Source organism: Pipra filicauda, unplaced genomic scaffold (assembly GCF_003945595.2).
Source record: "Pipra filicauda isolate LSUMZ 115617 unplaced genomic scaffold, ASM394559v2 scaffold323_size1005334_pilon, whole genome shotgun sequence".
Taxonomy (NCBI): Eukaryota; Metazoa; Chordata; class Aves; order Passeriformes; family Pipridae; genus Pipra; species Pipra filicauda.
Window position 1 is genome coordinate 742,242 of NW_024104447.1, and position 18,541 is coordinate 760,782.

Consider the following 18,541-nt stretch of genomic DNA (forward strand, 5'->3'; position numbering starts at 1 on the left):
ATCTCCAAAACTAAGACTGAGCTTTTGTTGTGGTCTTGCAGATGTTACTGGTTTATCTTTTCTATCTGGACTCAGATGTGCCAAAATAAGGTACTTCATAGGCAGCTTTAAGAACGTTTTCACCCTGATCAGGAGGGTAAAATGCTGAAAACCGTCTGAGGAAGCTCATTTTGAAGGACTCTCCCTGCCTGGAGAGCAAACAGGCTCAGAAAGTTCAGAGCAGCTTTGATTCTTGGAAAACAAACACTAAAGTTGAGGACCCACTGGCCTCACATACCCAGTGTTGCACCTTGAGAGGATGAACACTTTTCAGGAGAGGGACTGGGCAGAGGTAATTGAGCCTGTGGGTCTGCAACCTCCCCAGATTCTCCTGTGTTTGTTGCCATCACATATGCCCCACCCTGAGCAGGAGCAGAGCTGGGTGTCTCTGGAACAACCAACCTTCCAGAGGGGGAAAAGTGATGAAAAAGCAGCCCATCTCCCCATGGCACTGAGCTCAGAGCTCGGCACTAAACATCCGCTGGAAGCCAGGCTGGAAAAACAATCAGCTCCTTTGGAAGGCGTTACTCCGGGAGGGAGTTAACAGCGATCCCCACTCCAGACTGTCGTTAGCCTGGGAACAGCTGCAGGGAAAGGAATGCTCCTGGAGGCTGCCCGGCCCCAGGCACACAGGAGCTGCTTTAGCAAGGACAGCACTCCATGATGTCTGAGCACAGCGAGATCTCTAATCAGAAAAGCTGGGCATGCACTGGGATTGAACCCTCCTTTCCAGGTGAAAAGGGAATAAAGGATTTGCCCGAATCCAGCAAAGTTGCTGGGGTTTTGCACTGGCCCAAGAGCACAGAAATCACGGTAGGTACTCCCCTGGCAGGATGTTATATTTTATGATCATTGTTGCAGCAAATGCAGCAGGGCTCCCTCGAGCCCTCGTGGGAGACAGGAGGCACAATCCTGCTCCACAGGCTTCCCATGTCCATGGATGAGACCAATGGGAGGCAGGAGGACTGGGCCCATTTTGCAGAAAGTAAAACTGAGGCCCAGAGGAACTGAGGCAGAAGATTATTCCTCCTCGTTTCAGGCATTTAAAGCAAGATGTGAACCAGGAGACTGTTTTCCTGAGCGTCACCGTGCCCTGAGGCTTCTCTTCTGCCAGTGGAGACCAGAGTGTGACCAGAGTTCAGGCATCTAAAGCTTGGTGGGATCAACTGGGAATTTGTTCCTGAGCAAATGGGCAGCAGCAGATGGGAAAGGTGGCCACTGAATCCAGGTCTTCAGGCTTATGCCATGAGATCAACAATGTGATTCCCCTGATCCTGTCTCTGAACACCCCAAATGTCAGGACAGCAGGCACTGGAGATGCCATGTGGAGCTAAAGAAAGAGAGGAATCCAAGTCCTCTGCCAAGCCTTTCAAATTCAGCCTGGTGAATTTGAACCTGATCAAACCCCACACAGCTCTCTCTCCCTGTCCATTCTCCAGCCTTAGCAATAAGGCAATTCAAGTGTCTCACTTGAGGATTTATCCTTTGGGAATTCAGACACGTTTCTGGTTACAAAGAACCTGATTTGCCCAAAGTCAGCAGGTTTGCCCCAAGCAGCTCTGCCTTCACAGCACTGCCTTCCCTGTCCCAGAAAAGTGTGTAATCCTGTGTGCAAACCTGCCTTCCAAAGTGTCCTGTGACCCAGCAGCTCTTTGCTGATGAAACAGGATGGAATCCACCAATTCTTTTGGATGGGAAATTACTTTATTGTGAAGCCACAAGGGACAAAAACTGTTCAAATCCAACAGCTTTTATTTGTTGTGAATCATTTCCTTGGCTCAGCTTCTCAAAAAAAAAAATAAAGGTGGGGCTTACAGAGGCACCCATCTGTGATCTAACTCTTGTGCCACTGTAATCTCTAAAGCTCCCGCTGATTTTAGGCAGGGAGAGACCAGCACTGCACAGCTTTGAAGGAACACCCTCAATAAATGCTGTCATCCTTGCCTGCACTGGCCAGAGGAGACATCTTCAGCTGCCTTTCCGTCACAATTTGATTCTCTAGTGGAGAAAATGGACTTTTTGCTTTCTCTCCCTGTGCTCCCACCTTGATTTATGGCACCTTCTCCTGATTTTTGAGTCCTTAAATAATCATACTGCTACGAAAGCTGTTTCACTTGAAAAAACCCTGGAGCATGTGGGGCTCAGCTCCAGTTCTCTGGCCTCATCCCAGCACAGTCATCCTTAGCACACCTTTGTGAGGGAAGGAGATGCTTTTGGCTCCCTTACTGGATGAAGGGGAGACATTTGGAAGCTGTGGAAGCTGATGGTTGCACAGAAATATTGGAATCTGAGTTTGAAACTAAGACTCCCTCAAGAACCTGTGCCATCCATAAGTGGGACATTCTTGTTTGGGCTGCTGAGATGATACTGTTCCAGAAGTAGCTCAGCAGACTGCTCACAGCCTCTGGTTTGCAGCAAAAAGGACTGTTGGGTCCATCCCAGGCTCTACTGTGGGACAGAGAGGAGCAATAAAGAGCTTCCACAGGTTTTTTGTGAGTTTTGGGTCATTTGCATGGTGTCTGCTTCAGCACCTTTACATCTGGGGAATCACTCTTGGATTTTTTTTCTCTTTCCAACCAACCTGGGCCTCCAGGAACACGGGAAATCTCCAGCTCAGGCCAGTTGTGGGTCCTGTTTTGAAGAAGTTTCACCAGAAGCCTGAGGGAAAGGGCACAGCCCTCCAGATGCAAATTTGGGGATAATTTGCCTGTGCCACATCAGTTAATGTTGGCTTTGATCTCTACAGCAAATATATGTATTTATATCACGTAGCCACAGATGTTTTTATAATCTGTAGGACTATCTGATCTCATTGTCCTGCTCAGTTCTTCACCTCCCTGGTAGCACCAGGAACTCCATCTGAGTTAATCTGAGCTTTCCAACCCACTTTTTATTCCTTGTTTCCATGTTTACTGTCTCTGCCTGTGTTTCTCTTTTCATTTTCCCTCCCCTTCCCTCCTCGTCATCCTGCAGGAAGATCCCTAGAAGTGCAACACCCACTTCAGCTCCTCCCAGCGTGTCAGGGCAGGGCAGAGCCAGGGCAATACTCACTTTCCCTGAGGTAACTGAGGTGAGACAGCAGAACTTCTGTGTTGTAGAGGGAGGTGGTTCTGAGGAAGTCGTCCTTGTTCATCTTGCAGAGCTCTTTGCCATCCATGTTCTGGAAGATGGTGGTGTCGATCTCCATCAATCCGTACTCCTTGATAGCCCATTCCAGCCACTGGCGCACGTGGTCCTGGGTCCAGAGGGTGGGATCTGCCAGGGAAGCACAAGGGGTGGTTACACACGAGCCTCCAGCACTCACAGCAGCCCAGTCAAAGCATTAACCACTGCTCCCACAGCCAAATACATGGAATTTGCTGATCCCGACGTGTTTTGGAAGATGAGCAAGCTCTGTGCTTGATACACTGGCAGGGTCACTGCACTGCCTCCCACCTGCCCAGATCTTATTCCTCTGCTTGGGAACAACACTGGTGACATTGGACTGGGACTTTTCCCCTGGAAAAAAGCTTCCCAAAGGCAACTCATCCCTCTGAGAGGGGATGCCTGTCCCAGCAGTGGCTCTGCAGTGCCATCAGGGCTCTGCAGTCCCACCATCCCTCACAGGTGCACCAGGAGGTCCCCAGAGCTGACATTTGAAAGGAGGATGGGGGGATTTATGGTCAGCAAAGGGACTCTGAAAAAACCCTCTTATTGCTTAAGCAGAGCAGGCTGCCATGGCTGTGAGTCACAGCCTTCACCCTGCTGACAGGAACACAATTCCACCTCCTGGAAAAGCCTCCAGCTCTCGGAGGGCAATGTGGATTCTATCCTGTCTCCTGCATCATTAGGGACTGTCAGCAGAGCCCCAGCTGGGGAATCTTTATTGCTGGTGGTGACGTAGGAGAGAGATTGAACCCGGCTGGAGACTCAGAGCCCATGGGGAGGGAGTTAAAAAAAGAAATCAGCCTTTGAGTTTTGCAAAGAGCCTGAGCTCAGAAGGCCCCAGCAAGGCTTGTGCCACGATACCATTCCACAGAGTCATTGCAGAGCATATCTGCCTTTTCAGATGTTTCCTGTGCTGCTGCTCCCCACGAAGCCCATTTCAAAATTTAAGCTGCAAATTCATGTTCTGTTGCAGCTGGAGAGGATTGCAAAGTGAAGTTGAAACTTTGGAGATGTTTGGTGTGTCATTAACAGCTGGGCCAGTGCTCCAAGACAAACCTCAAACGCCTCAGGTCCCGAGGAGCAGAGAACGTGGATCAGAAGGACACAGGGTGTGCTCTGGGCAGGGACAAGAAATGCCTCTGCCACAGATTTATAAAATAACTTTATCAAATAATTCCTTGGGCCAGGGCTGTAAATTGTGTGTGCTCAGGGTGTGGGGATCCCTGGGCACACAAGGTCAGGCAGTGCCTCTGCCTGGTGCATTCCTGGGCACTCCAGTTCCAGAATAACAGCATGAAATGGAGAAATGGGACCATGGGACACTGAACTGATAACTGTGACATTTCCCCACTGAGGCTCTAGTAAACCTGGGTTGCTTAAAGCTCAATTCTAAACATGGAATTTAAAACTCTCTACCTTTGCAAGTCTGCTTTGGGAACGACACATGGATTTCCTTCATGTCTTGGCAAAGTTAATTTAAATTCTGCTTTCTAAGCACTGGCAAAAGGCTGCAAATTTTACAATGGAAGTATTCAAGGGAGGATTCTTTTTTTTTTTTTTTAATTGAAAGACTTATTTGTCTTGAGTTTTGCAAAAACACACAACATCTAGAGGGCAGAGTGAATTTGTGGCCTCCCTTTAAACACTGTAAAAGACATTGAATGGTCTCTGAAAAACTGCCTTCTTGAAACATGGCTTGGAGTTTGTTATTACTACTATTGTAAGCCTAATGTGACATTATTCTTGCTTATCTTCACCCTAATGCACTATAAATCTCAATTCTGGATTATATTAAAATTTCCAAATGCCTTTCTTGGATGAGTCTTCTCATGTCCTGCAGCCAGAGGTCTGGGATGATGTTCACTATTGTCTTCCAAAGTCTGGTAAATCACTGCTAGTTTCTCAAGGCTTTGAGTTGTGGATGCTCACCATGGGGAGAAAAAGTCCCTTCCTTCGCTTCCCTTCTAAGAGAAGATTCGAAACCTTTTCTTCCACCGAGGGCACTAAAATTTCCCCTCTTTCAACAATGCTAAACTTTAGCTCACCCTTGGTGTTTTTAAACATGCCTAAACAGCATGGTGGGGAGCAGGATGGATGCTGAGCACCTTTGATAACACAAGGACTGGTTGGGCAGTGCTGACACTGCAAATGGCCCCGGGGCTGTCCCCAGGCAGCTCAGCCAGTCCCTCCGAGCAGGGCCCAAGGACAGCTTCCACGGGGCTGGGAGATTTGCTGTCAGTCTCTTACTGGCTTTTCCTTTTCATCCTAAATGGCAACCAAATGCTTGAGAATTGTCATCTGTTCATGGCCAAGCCATGGTCAGAGAGCAGAGCTGAATTCCACGAGCGCATTTCGTCCTGCCAGCAGTTTGTCTGCTGGCTTGGGCACAACCTCAGGGCAACCCTCCCTGCCCTGGGTGAAACCCTCCAAATCAGAGCAAGTTCTGGGACAGAAACTGGGCCAGCACTTGGCTCCTTGGCTGGAAAGTTCCTGGGCTTGCCTGTTTGTATGGCTGGTGTTTGTAAACTTTGCAGGGCTAAAGGCTCCTCATTCCAGGTTCAGCCTTCACCGGTTGCCTCCCCAGCATCCCAAATGCATCCAATGCATCCTGCCAATTCCAGAGAGCAGATGTGGATATCAAATGCAAACAGAGCTGGACAGGAATGTTTCTGTGTTACAGTTTTTGGAAGGATAATGCAGTTCCTGCAAAATATAATTTTTCTGGGTTTCTACTTCTAACAAAAAAATGAAAACAAAATAGCTCATTTTGAATCAATCAATATGACATGAAAGTGCATCTGGATCCTGGGAGCATCATTGGAGTTATGATTTGGACCCACTTCATGCTTAGTCTTGCCTATGAACTGTGCTCTTTAATCATCCTCTGTGTGTCCCAGGAAGCAGATTCTCCTCTAACACATGACGGGAGATGGATTTGGTTCAACACACCAAAACAACTCTTCATTCCAGGGGAAAAAAAAAAAAAAAGAAGCAGCACTAATTGTCTGCTTGTTGTCCTGATTCAGTGCAAGCAGACAGGACCCAAAGGGGTTGGTGGTACCTGCTGGGACGATGACTCTCCTCTCGTTGGTGGTCATGTTGGGGGGAGGCCCGTTCTTCTCATCCATGTAGGTGCTGTAGCTCATGGGGTTGGACTCTGTCCCTGCTCCCACGAGCTTGCCACATTTGTTCACGCTGCAGTCCACGGGGGACTCCCTGGAATGGGAAAGGAAAGAGCTGAGTTACCATCACTGTGCCCTGCCAGCCCTGCAGGGGTTTGGGTTACACACATGGCAATGACCCCGGAGGTGGAACGTTAACTGGAGTTTCTTCTGTGTGAGAGAGGCCATTCCTGACCTGTCCCAGGATCTATAGGGTGGGAGAGGCCATTCCTGACCTGTCCCAGGATCTATAGGGTGGGAGAGGCCATACCTGACCTGTCCCAGGATCTATAGGGTGGGAGAGGCCATACCTGACCTGTCCCAGGATCTATAGGGTGGGAGAGGCCATACCTGACCTGTCCCAGGATCTATAGGGTGGGAGAGGCCATTCCTGACCTGTCCCAGGATCTATAGGGTGGGAGAGGCCATACCTGACCTGTCCCAGGATCTATAGGGTGGGAGAGGCCATTCCTAACCTGACATGGGATCTACAGGGTGATCTATGAACCATAAGTCTCACTGGGAGATCTCTGATAATGAAACCAGTTGGAGGAGAGAGAGCTGCAGAATCCAAGAGGAATGACTTCCAGACAAGGCAGTGGTTGCTTGCAGGCCATACTCAATACCTCTGGAATACCGAAATTCCCAAACTACATAAAGAGCACGTGCCTGTCACATGGGCCTGTTGGTCACACCTCCACTGCCCTCCATCCTTTGTTGCTCAGTGCATTTTAGCAACCCTGCAGGTACAGTTGGCTGCTCCTGGGAGCCCTTTGGGGCTCTTCCAGGTGTTAAAACACCTGTTCCATGGAGCCTGTCCCCTGACAGACACTGCCCATCCCATGTCCTGAGGCACTTCTGCAGAGCTCTGCATGGACACAGGGACACTCCCTTCGTGGCATTAACATGGAACTCAAGATACCAACCAAAGGGACAGGGGAGTCACAGCACAATACTCAATATTAGCAGGAAGAGCCTTATTTCCACAGGGCTGAACACAACTGATCTTGTCTGTTCTTAGTCTGAGCTCAAGGAGTGTTTGGACAAGGCTCTCAGCACATGGGGGGATTGGTGGGGTGTTCTGTGCAGGGCCAGGAGTTGGACTCGGTGATCCTGATGGATCCCTTCCAAACCAGGAGATTCTATGACTCTGGGATTCTATGATTCTGCCATTCTGGGATTCTGGGATTCTGGGTTTCTCTCATTCTGGGATTTTGTGATTCTATGATTCTGGGATTCTCTGATTCTGGGATTCTCTGATTCTCTGATTCTGGGATTCTGTGATTTTGTGATTTTATTATTCTGATTCTGTGATTCTATGATTCTGTGCTTAATAGTGCCCCAGTCCTGGAGAGGAAATCTGGAAATCTTGGGTGCCTTTGGCCCGAGTCAGGAACTCCAGAGCACAGCAATGGTTTGGGGAAGAGGCTCCAGCCCCAGTTTGACTTGGAGGTGATGGGGTGATGAGGAGGGAACACTCAGCAGCTCAGGTGGCTCTGTGCTGAGCCCTGGCCTGCCTGCAGAGCCTTGGTAAGTCTCTGGGTTGCTCTGGGACAATTGTGAACCTCCAACCACAGATGGGAGCACAGATTGTGTTTTTATCCAGCTGTAATAGTAATTCACACTTTTAGTCACTTCGAACACGGGCCCAGAGCCTGCCACACACACAGAGAACATCCCAGCTCTGAGGAACCTCCCAGGGAAGGGCACATTATTGCCCTCACCTTCCCAAGGGTGAATTCGTGCCCAATCTCTTCACAAAGCAATCCCAGAGCCCACATCCAGGGCAGTTCAGGCCACGGGTTTAATCCCACAGCCATCCTCCTTCTCTGCCAGAAACCAAGTGGTTTGGGAGGAAACCTTTTGCTGCAGGGTAAGAACTATGACAGTGCAGCAAATCCCACCCTCTGAGTTCAGCTGGCAAGGCATCCCAGTCAGGACACTAAACAAATTTGTCTCTCAACCTGAACTGGGGGGGGAGGGAGAAATTACTGAGCTTTGGTTATCGTGGCTGGGAGATAAATGCTCCACCGAGATATTCTGAGGCAGATGGTAATTTTTTCCTCATGTCTTACTAAGAGAATGTTGCTTGAAAATGGAAATAAGATGTATAAGTTACACATGTTCGAATTTAAGGTTTTACTATTTCGCCTACTGTTTTTCCAGGCAGGGAACCAAAATCTGCCTTCGGAGAGGGAACTGCTGAAGGTTTAATGTCCCCGTGGCAGTGAGGAGAGGCTGAGCAACTGCAGGGCCACGGGTTTTCATGGGAATGTGCTCATGGCTCAGACTCTGCTGAAATGCTCTGTGTCAGGTGTTAAATGCTGCCTATGCTGGCAGAGAAAAAGCCCTGAGGCAGCACAAAGGATCTGATTCTCTGCTGAGGAACAGCCTGTCCTGGGAAGACTCGGGAGAGCATCCATGTTCCAGGGTGTCACACTGGCCCTGGGAGGGGACCAACCTCCTCCTGCCCTGCCTGGGGCCCAGCAGCTGGTGTGGGTGGGGTGGGCAGCCCAGGGCTGGGGCAAAGCTGGACACACAGCCCCACGTGTGGATTCCCACCTGCCTTTGGGATGAGTTCTCCCTCCTTCAGGCACCACAGTTCCCTGCTTTCAGCACATCCCAGGGGCTCCCTGCTGCCTCAGGTCCTTCTGCAGTGGTCACCCTCACTGCCCTGCTCTGGGTTAAAATTATCCAGGAAAAATAACCCCTGCAGCTGAGACACACACTATTTATGGTGAAATAATAACATGGGTAATGCTTATACAGACCCCTAGGATACTGTTCCACCATAGACCCCACCTGCAGTACTGTGTCCAACTCAGGCTCCCCCAGCATTAGTAGGCCATGGAGCTGTTGGAGTAAATCCAAGGGCTGGAGCCCCTCTGCTCTGGAGCCAGGCTGGGAGAGCTGGGGGGGTTCACCTGGAGGAGAGAAGGCTCCAGGGAGACCTGAGAGCCCCTTCTAGGGCCTAAAGGGGCTCCCAGAGAGGAGCTTTGGACAAGGGATGGAGGGACAGGACACAGGGAATGGCTTCCCACTGCCAGAGGGCAGGGTTGGATGGGATATTGGGAAGGAATTCCTGGCTGGGAGGGTGGGGAGGCCCTGGCACAGGTTGCCCAGAGAAGCTGTGGCTGCCCCTGGATCCCTGGAAGTGTCCAAGGCCAGGCTGGATGGGGCTTGGAGCACCCTGGGCTAGTGGAAGGTGGCCCTGCCCATGGCAGGGGGTGGAACAAGATGGTCTTTAAGGTCCCTTCTATCCCAAACCATCCTGGGATTCTATGATTCTCTGATCTCCAGACTCTTGGATAATAACATCTTCTAAACAGTTTATCCCTGCTTTCTGCTGGCATGAAATGACCCTCAGGAACAGACCACAGAGCCCTTGGCTGTCTCTGCTCTCTCTGCTCAGCATCTTCACATGACCCCCCCAGCACAGGGACAGCAGTGATCCCCGTGCTGTCACATCTCCTCCGTGGTTTGGGGATGATGTTTTCACATCACACACTCTTGGTTTGGCAGTTTGGACCCTCTCTACCCCCTCCTTGCTCTGTGAGTCTCAGCAGCCAAACCCAGACAACCTGAAAAAATCAGAAAAGATCTGAAGTTGAAGGGACCGAGGTACCCCAACCAACCACTGTGGGAGGAGAAGCTGCTCCACGAATCCTGCAGGACACAGAATGTGCTCCGTGTACCTGCCAGGATTGTGTCCATGAGGCTGCCTCCATTCCCTCTGAGGAACTTTTCAGGCTGGTTGGATCCCAGTCCATGGGACAGGAATAACTGGGAACAGCATTACCCAAACTTCCCTGGGCAGGAGACTGATCTGTCCTTAAGAAAATACCAGGAAATCTTTAGTGACAGCAACGGGAGAAGATCCTTAATTTTGTGTCCTGTGTATCCTGACATTTCCTACCAGATCCAAAGAGAGCCTTTTCCTGGGAAATCAGCAGTGCCAGACTGAACCCTCTCTGCACTCCAGGATGGCTGCTCCTGTCCTGCCCCAGCCTCAGTGGGATTGATCCCAGCAGAAGGTGGGTGTAGCTGTGGCCACACAGAGAATGCAGTGTGGGAACAACAATGGTATCTGATGAGAGCAGGAGCTGTGAGCCAGGAATGGTGTGTCCATGGAATATCACCCCTTCCTTAGCTCATGCACTGCCCACAGGCAGGCTTGAATTCAGATAAAGATTTCCTCCTTATTTGAAAATGTTTGTGGGAGGGGATTGCAGATTCCAGATTAATCCTTGGTTTTTCACAGACTCCAGACTTTCAGGTGGTTCTGCAGGTTGGATTTGCTCAGGCTCTGGGCAGAAAACGTGGATCTACCCAGGTGAATGGATACAGGCTGCTTTCACAACATCCCTGTGGCAGTGTCAGAGGCCAAGGAAAATGAAGCAGAACCTATTATTCCCATTGTCTGTCCAAAGGCTCCTCGTTCCAGCAGCTCCAGTGGCAGTCTCTGGGGATGCCAAGAGTGTGGTGTTTGGGAAAGCAGCTCTCCTGGCACTGACTAATAAACCCTCTGCACAGCTTCAGCCTGGGTTCCAGACACCTGGAAACAAAACAATTACTGTCCCAGGGCTCTGTCTAGGAATCACCTTTGGCTTCCATTCCGAGGAACAAAATAAGGGATTTCAGGAATTTCTGACGCTGACTCAGCTGTGATCAGGGGGATATTTCCTCCTTTCTAACCCTCTCTTCCTATCCTTTCATGCCTCCATTCTTCCCACCTTCTTTTCTTTTTGAATTTGCCACTTTTTTGTGTAAAGCCCCATTTGGTCATCTCAGCTTTCATAGTTACACTTGAAATTAGATTTTAGTTTGTTTTTTGGTGTGCAGTGAAGGCAGGAAGCACAGACATACTGGGATTCTGCTCGTGGTTCCCTCTGACAGGCCGGGAGCAGAGTCAGCTCCTCCAAACCTGCATCCACCTGCCCTTTACCCCTGCTGCCGGGAAGGCCTCGGGAGGGCAGTCACACTGACAGACACTGCGAGGCTGCAGGAAGAAGGGTCAGCCGCAGAAAGTGGGGGAAATTATGGTTGTTTATCCCAGGCAGGTCCGTACAAACCCGAGGGGGAGGCACCCCCGGATCCCACTAGAGGGCTCACACGCTGCTCCGAGGGGAGCTGATTCCTGCGGACACCACGGATGGTCCTTCGGTTTGTTTGACACAATTGTTGTGGCACAAAACCCCTCTGAGGTCGCTGAACTTGGAGACCTTCAGAACATATTTCAATGTTCTAAAGCAAGAGAAATATAAAATCACAGGATCCCAGAGTGGTTTGGGTTGGGAGAGACCTTCAAGTCCATCCATTCCACCCCCTGCCATGGGCAGGGACACCTTCCACTGGCCCAGGTTGCTCCAAGCCCCATCCAACCTGGCCTTGGACACTTCCAGGGATGGGGCAGCCACAGCTCCTCTGGGATGTCTCTAAAGAATGTCTCCAAAGCCTTTTCAAAGCACTGACTTCATTGTTTTAGCTGGACAAAATCCTGGAATTGCCCAGTGAAGTTTTCCCACATCCCTGCCCACATCAGCATGTTGGAACATTCTTTCACATTTGAAGATCAGACAAATTTTGTAACATCTTTTTAAAAATCACTCCCTGAATTTAGCTACAAATGCAGATCTGTAGTAACTCAGTAAATACAGTCAGGATCTGGAATTTCTCTAGCTTGGTTCACTCTGCATTTGGAATTTATGTAAAACATAAGCAAAAAAATCTGTTATAAATGTGGACTGTAAATTGGGTTAAACTTCATCCAACATTTTCCTAAATAATCCTTCTCCTTCATTCACTGAAATTTAAGATGTGAAAGACTTTTTGTTTGTTTATTTTGTTTTTTTTTTTTTAAATATAATTAAACGTAGCCCTGGGTTTTACTCTGAGCAAGCTGCTGTCTGTGAAGGCAAGGGCAGAGTTTGAAGCCATAACCTGCATCTGGGTCTGATAATCCTGGAAATGATCACAAAATTTCTGTCTAAATCTTGCAATTACACAGAAGTCCCATCTTCTCTCCTAAAACACAGACCCCTGCCCAGGCTTCCCCTGCACACAGTTGGAATGGAGTTATCTGGGAGATTCTTTCCAATCTGGGAGTAAACCAGGACAATCTGATGTGGGGTACAGAGGTGGTTGGGGTTTCTTGGAGGACTTGGAGGGCTCTGCTAAACAAGTTTGGAGAGGTTCCTCAAAGACCCCTTCTCCCACCCTGCTGAGGACCAGCCCAGCTCATCACACCCCCAGACCTGCTGCTGGTCTCTGAGAGAGAGAGGCAAAGCTGGGCACTGTCCCCTGCAGTCCCCAGCTCCTCCCCTGGCAGCTCCCTGCAGCTTTGTCCCTGAGTACACACACCCCCCTCTCCACACAGCACAGGTGAAAGGCAGAATAGAGGCAGAATAAAGGCAGAACAAAGGCTGCTCCTGTGAGAGGCAGCTGGAACTCGGTGGCAGAGTGTCCTTGAGAAACAAGAGAGAGCAGGAGAGGCGGGGACAGAGGGAGGGGGACAGGGGTTGGGATCCACCTGCAGCTGGAGTGAGTTTGTGTTGGGATTGGTATTTGTCACTCCCACATGTGTTGGTTTTGCCAGAGGAGTGGCCCAGTCCAACCCCATGGACTGTGATGCACACAAGAGGAAAGGACGTTACATTTTCAGCCCTGAACAGGAGGAGAGGCTGGAGAAGCCAAGGGAGTGTTCTCGTGTCATGGTGGGTTGGAGCTCTTGTGCTTACGAGTTATCAAAAGGTAAGGCTGGAAGCTACTGCAGTGCTTGGTCCTGACATGCAAAACAGCCTTTTCTTTTTGTCTGACAGCTTGGGAGGTTCTCACTCCTCCCTTAGAGACACTGAGGACACTTATTTTCTGCCCAAGAACCTTGTAGTCTTGAGCAAGCCCGTAAGGAAGGATTTCCTTTTTGCCCAGAACCACCACACTCCTGGAGGGCCTTTCTCTGGGGCTCCCAGGGCTCTTCCAGCTGGTAATGAATCCCTTTGTCCAAGCAGATTATTTCCCTTTTTCCTGAGCTGATGAGGACATTGGCATGGAAGGGTCCCAAGGGAAGCACAGCCCAGGTAGGGAATGCAATGCACGGACAATTTGGGGATACAAGTGCCCCCACTCAGAATCTGTCCAGGGGCTGAGGAGCACAAATATATGATGCCTGTGGATGTGACAGCACTGCTTGTTCCCTTGGCCTCCCAAAATTTCCTGAGTGAGGTAGACAAGTGTGATGGGAGGAAACACTGTGAGTGTGTATCTGACACTGTGGGTGTGAGCAACTGATGCAGTCAGAGAATTCCAGAATGGTTTGGGTTGGAAGGGACCTTCAAGCCCATCTCATCCCACCCCTGCCGTGGGCAGGGACACCTTGCACTGTCCCAGGTTCCTCAGAGCCCCATCCAGCCTGACCTTGCCGTGGGCAGCCTGGCAATGCTACAAAGGGCTTCCTCTTCCTAAGAAAACCAGCCTTGGGAGCCAAAGGTGAACCCATGACCATCAAAAACCCCAGCTGGTGCTTTCAAGATCCATCCTTGTCTCTGTGTTATCCAGGGATGGTGTCTTTGAGGAAATAACTTGTTTCCCCCCGTTTCAGCCTCAGTTCTGAGACTGGAAGCACCAGTGCAAAAATCCACGTAGATTTTATGAAGTTGAGAAATGATCCTAAGGTACAACCAGGGCAAGGTCGAGTTCAGCCCACAAATAATCACCTTGAGAGAGCAACTGCTGCAGAGACCTTTATCTGAGAGCAAAATCAGCATCTACTGTACTCTTACGAGGAAACAAAAACAGGCTGCTGTTTGATGTCTTTAACACCATCATCTCACTGCAGAAGTCTGAAAGTGCAAGGCTGCTTTCTGTTTCCAACTCTGTTCTCAGAAACCAGGAAAATGTGCCACTAAAGTAACCCTAGAGCAGAAAAACCCTTGAGGGTTTATTAACACTCTACTCTAGAGGTGTTCGTGACTTTGAAATTAAAATAAAATTTAAAATTAATATGAGCTCTAAAACCCTATGCTAAAAAATAAAAGTTTATCTATATTGTATATATTTAAAACTGAAAAAAAATTGAAATTTTTACACCTAAAGATTATGTGCAAGAAGGTGGGATTTGTTTCCAAGCTTTGGATTTGAAGTAATGGTTTTAAAAGAGGCAACCTGAGCTGTGCTAATTAAATGTTTTCAAGTTATTCAATTTGTCATTGAACAAGGAAATGATTCACCTCTTCCAGCTCTAACTACAAATGACTGGGGAATGGCCTGTTACTCTTTTGGCTGTGAGCTGGAGAGGTTACACCACAACCAGCGACCCCGTGGTGTTAAAACTCTGCTCCAACCTCTCCTGGACTCTGTGTCACCAGTGGTCACCGATATCCACACAGAAGACGTGGGTACAGGACTTTTGTGTTGTTACACCTCATACTCTGCCCTAAAGGACCTTGTCTCCTCTTTTTCCCTTCTCCATCGAACAGCTCTCCAGTTTCACAGGGTTGCTTCTGCCCTGGTGGAGCAGGAATAGAGTTCAGATGCAGTAAAAAGGGCCCTCCAGTGCAGCCCTGACAGTCCAGGAGTGCAGCTGTCACTGCTTCACTCTGGAGCACTGGTACAAACCCCAACTATTATGGTCTGACCACCTTAGTGAGCCCTTGGACCACGGCACATCCGTGGGATGCTGAACTAGGTGATGGGATGTGTGGGTTACGGCAGCATTTGCAGCGTGAGCTCTGCCCTGGCAGTGTCCTGCCCTGCTCTGGGCAGGGTCTGTGGGGACTGGGATCCCGGCGTTTGATGGGATCCATCCTGAAGAGCTGCCGGAGCGAGATGCTCTGGTCATTAAAAAACGAGTCACAACGAGGGAACTGCAGGGGGAGGGGGATATGGTCCTACAGTGGTCCTACCCAGAGAGGGGGATTGTTGATAGGCAGGACAGGAGCAGGAATGGCCGGTCCATGCTGTGCTTTCATGTGGAGTTTGGACTCAGAAGTTGGTCCCTGTGGGTCCCTTCCAACCCAGGACATTCTGTGATTTACAATCAGCAGTAGGTGTGGGAAGGCTCTTACCTGGATCCGTTCATGTGGTCATACTCCCTTTTGACACTGACCCTGACGGGCTGGTTGATCCACTCCTGCTGCGGGGGCAGGGGGTTGATTTTGTGGGGTTGGCCGTAGTCGGGGTTCCCTGAGGCCGTCATGTCTGCCTTGGGGAGCTGGGGGGCAGCGCCGTACGAGGAGTCGAACAGGGACTGGTCGTCGCTCACCACCGACAGAGCCTCCTGGGGAGAGACAAAACAGGCCCTCAGAGCTGTGACTAAACCAGCAACTCCGCTGCAGTTCTCCTTTGAGCTGGTGAGCACCTGCAGGGCCGCAGCTGCCCCGCGCTGTCTGCAACCACCATCTGCCAGGATCGCAGGTTGAATCAGAGCCCCCGGGGGCCACCAACCCCTATGCAAAGCAGGGCTGGCCTGCCTTGGCTTTGCTTTGCTGCCTGTGCTCGCTCGGGGTGGCACCAGCACTCGGGGTCACTTCTGCAAACGGGGACGGGGCTGCTCTGTCCCCTCCCTGCTCAGGTCGTGCACTTGTTGCTCCCGGCTCAGCCCAGGGATGTGCACTGGGCAGCATTTCTGCAGGGACATCTCCTTTCACGGGGTTTGTGTGTGTTTTGAGGTTACTGCTGCAGGAGGAGCAGCCAGTGCAGGTCAGAGTTATGGGTGTTCGTGGTGCGGGAAAAAATGCATTACTTTACACTTTTTGTTTATTTTGTGGGAAGTGTAGGACTGGTGCTTTACCAAACTATGCATTTCTAGAAATGCTTAAAAACAGGAAATGGTCATCCTTTTTTTTTTTCCCCTGCTAAAACTCCAACTGTTGACAAAAAGTTTTGGTCATGCACTTCCTTGGGTTGATGTGCTCAGGTTTCCTACACAAAGCAAGCTGGGCTCTGATGGCTTTGGCACAGCCCTGGTGATTCAAAGTGCATCTGCCAAGGTCTGCATGTTCTTGCTGGAGCTCAGTTAACCACACATAACACAGCTGCCTTTATGACTGGCAGGGCAGAAACCGAAGGAGGAACCTCCCAGACTAAAAGCACACACTCTTTTAATGTGAATTAGTGGAGCAACCTCCAAAACAAAGGCAGCAACAGACTCACCTACTGTGTGATCCACTGAGCATTCAAAAGATACCAGTGATGTGTGGGCAGCAGTGGGTCACTCTCAGCACACAGACAGACAGACAGACAGACAACTGAAAGTTGTGTGTGCTGAGCCCCTCATGCTCAAAATTCACAGGACACAGTCCCTATTGTGAGCCTTTAAAAATAAGAAATTACTGCTTTGTCCCCACCTCCCCCCAGTCGTTGTTTTGGGGGTTTGTTTTGTAAATTCTTCCATAACCAGGGAGGGAAACAGAAATTCTGAAAACTTAGAAAAGTGCAGCTCATGGAACTCTCCCATTGCACAAGAATCCAAGAGCAAATCAGGAATCACCAGGCTCATGGTACCATCACAAAAAATGGCAATAATTAGGAGTCTATTGGGTGAACATGAGAATCCCCTTCAGCCTGAAGTTAACCCACTTAGAGAGTCAGGGCAGTGCATCTACAGAAATCAGCACTTTTCCATCTCTGATCTCAGATCACGCAACAAACCCAAATAAGCTGAAGTGGCCTAGAATTTAAGTGGGCCTGACTAAGGAGGAACCCTCAAACATCTACACAAGTCCTGCTGAAGTTACAGTGTTTGCTGTAAAAATCTTGGGATCAACCTCTCCCAGGGGCTCCATTAAACAACAGAAAAGAGAGTTGTTACCCCACACTGCCAATGCTGCCTCCTGGAAGGAGCTCACACTGTTCAACCTTTCCAGCAACTTTTCCTTGCTGGATTCACAACCTTTCAGAAACACACACCCCCCCTTTTTCAGCTTTAATTAGAGTAAGGGAGGGAGTGGAAGCTGCCCCTGGGAAGGGTTGGTGTGAATTGTGTCCCTCAGAGGGCTGGGACTGTCTCCAGGCTGTGACCTTCAGCTCTGTAGGAAGGTCCAAGAACACGAGATGGTTCAGCTCTTAAAGGAGAGCAAAGCCTTCCCTTTGGAGGTCAGATGGAGTGACTTGCTGATTCACTGAACTCAGGATGTCAGCCTGGCTTCCTAAATGACACATTTTCTGTGGGCCTCCATTTCCTCTCGGCACAAAAAACGTGGGGTTGCCCACGTTCTGGCCTGAGGTGCCAGGCGAACCCCACGTTCCTGGGGGTTCCTGGGGGTTCCTGCTGGACTGACTTAGGACTCTCAAGACCCACCCTCTGCTGGGCAGAGACAAGGAGACCATGAGCACCACAGCAAATTCATCAAAGAAAAATTTCCAAGGTTTGGGTTCGGAGATTTCCAGTCTAAAAACATACATAAAATTGGGATTTTTTAAGGGACACAATATCTGGGAAAATAACTATGATGGTTATCCGACCTAATCAGTGTGAGAGGTTGCTCACAAGATTTTTTACAGCAAACACTGTAGCTTCAGCAGGACTTGTGCAGATATTTGGGGGTTCTTCTGAATTCAAGTGGAGTCAGGACCACTTAATTCTAGGCAGCTTTTTCTGCCTAAAGCCATTTTACTTCTGCAGAAGATGGAAAAAATTTGGAAGGTAGGGATCTTTCTGGCTGTCCCAAAAAAACCCAGACCCAACAACACTCCAAAGGATGGCCCTGGACTTGGATCAGTGACTGGGGTTGCATCCAAGTCCAGTTGACTTTACACACACAGGCAAGAGCACACTTCTGTGTGATACACAGAATAGCTGGTGGAGAACCCACTTCCTCAGATAAGGATCTTCCTTGAAAGACAAAGTGGCTGCTAAGACCTGCCTGCATGCAACTGGTGTTAACTGGGCCAGTGGTGACCTCACAGGCAGCAGGCACTGGAACCCAGCAGCACTGGAACTCAGCGGCACTGGAGCCCAGCTCTGCCTTCTGCGTTTTTGCTGTCTTGAAAACTCTGTGGCCCACAGGAAAAGAAATTCAAACACTCTGGATGCCACCAGGGCACCTCCTGTGCCAGGAATGGTTTGGTGACAGCCACAAAAGCTCCCAGAAGCCCGAGGGCTGGGGGGAGCTGAGGTGCCCGAGCAGAGGAGGCAGCGACAGCAGCACCTGCTCAGCTCCTGCAAACAGCAAACCTGGGGCTGGGGACAGGCAGGG

General features: G+C 49.8%; 1 protein-coding gene across 2 annotated transcripts in view; it reads right to left on the reverse strand.

The window, feature by feature from the left end:
* Positions 1-18,541, reverse strand: part of FLI1 (Fli-1 proto-oncogene, ETS transcription factor) — a 90,105-nt gene that overhangs the window by 23,890 nt on the left and 47,674 nt on the right. For both annotated transcript variants that reach the window (XM_027747956.2, XM_027747960.2), the window contains 3 exons: positions 15,410-15,621; positions 6,248-6,402; positions 3,091-3,294 (listed from right to left, as the gene is read on the reverse strand). In XM_027747956.2, the coding sequence (XP_027603757.1) occupies positions 3,091-3,294; positions 6,248-6,402; positions 15,410-15,621 (571 nt within the window). The remainder of the gene's footprint in view (positions 1-3,090; positions 3,295-6,247; positions 6,403-15,409; positions 15,622-18,541) is intronic.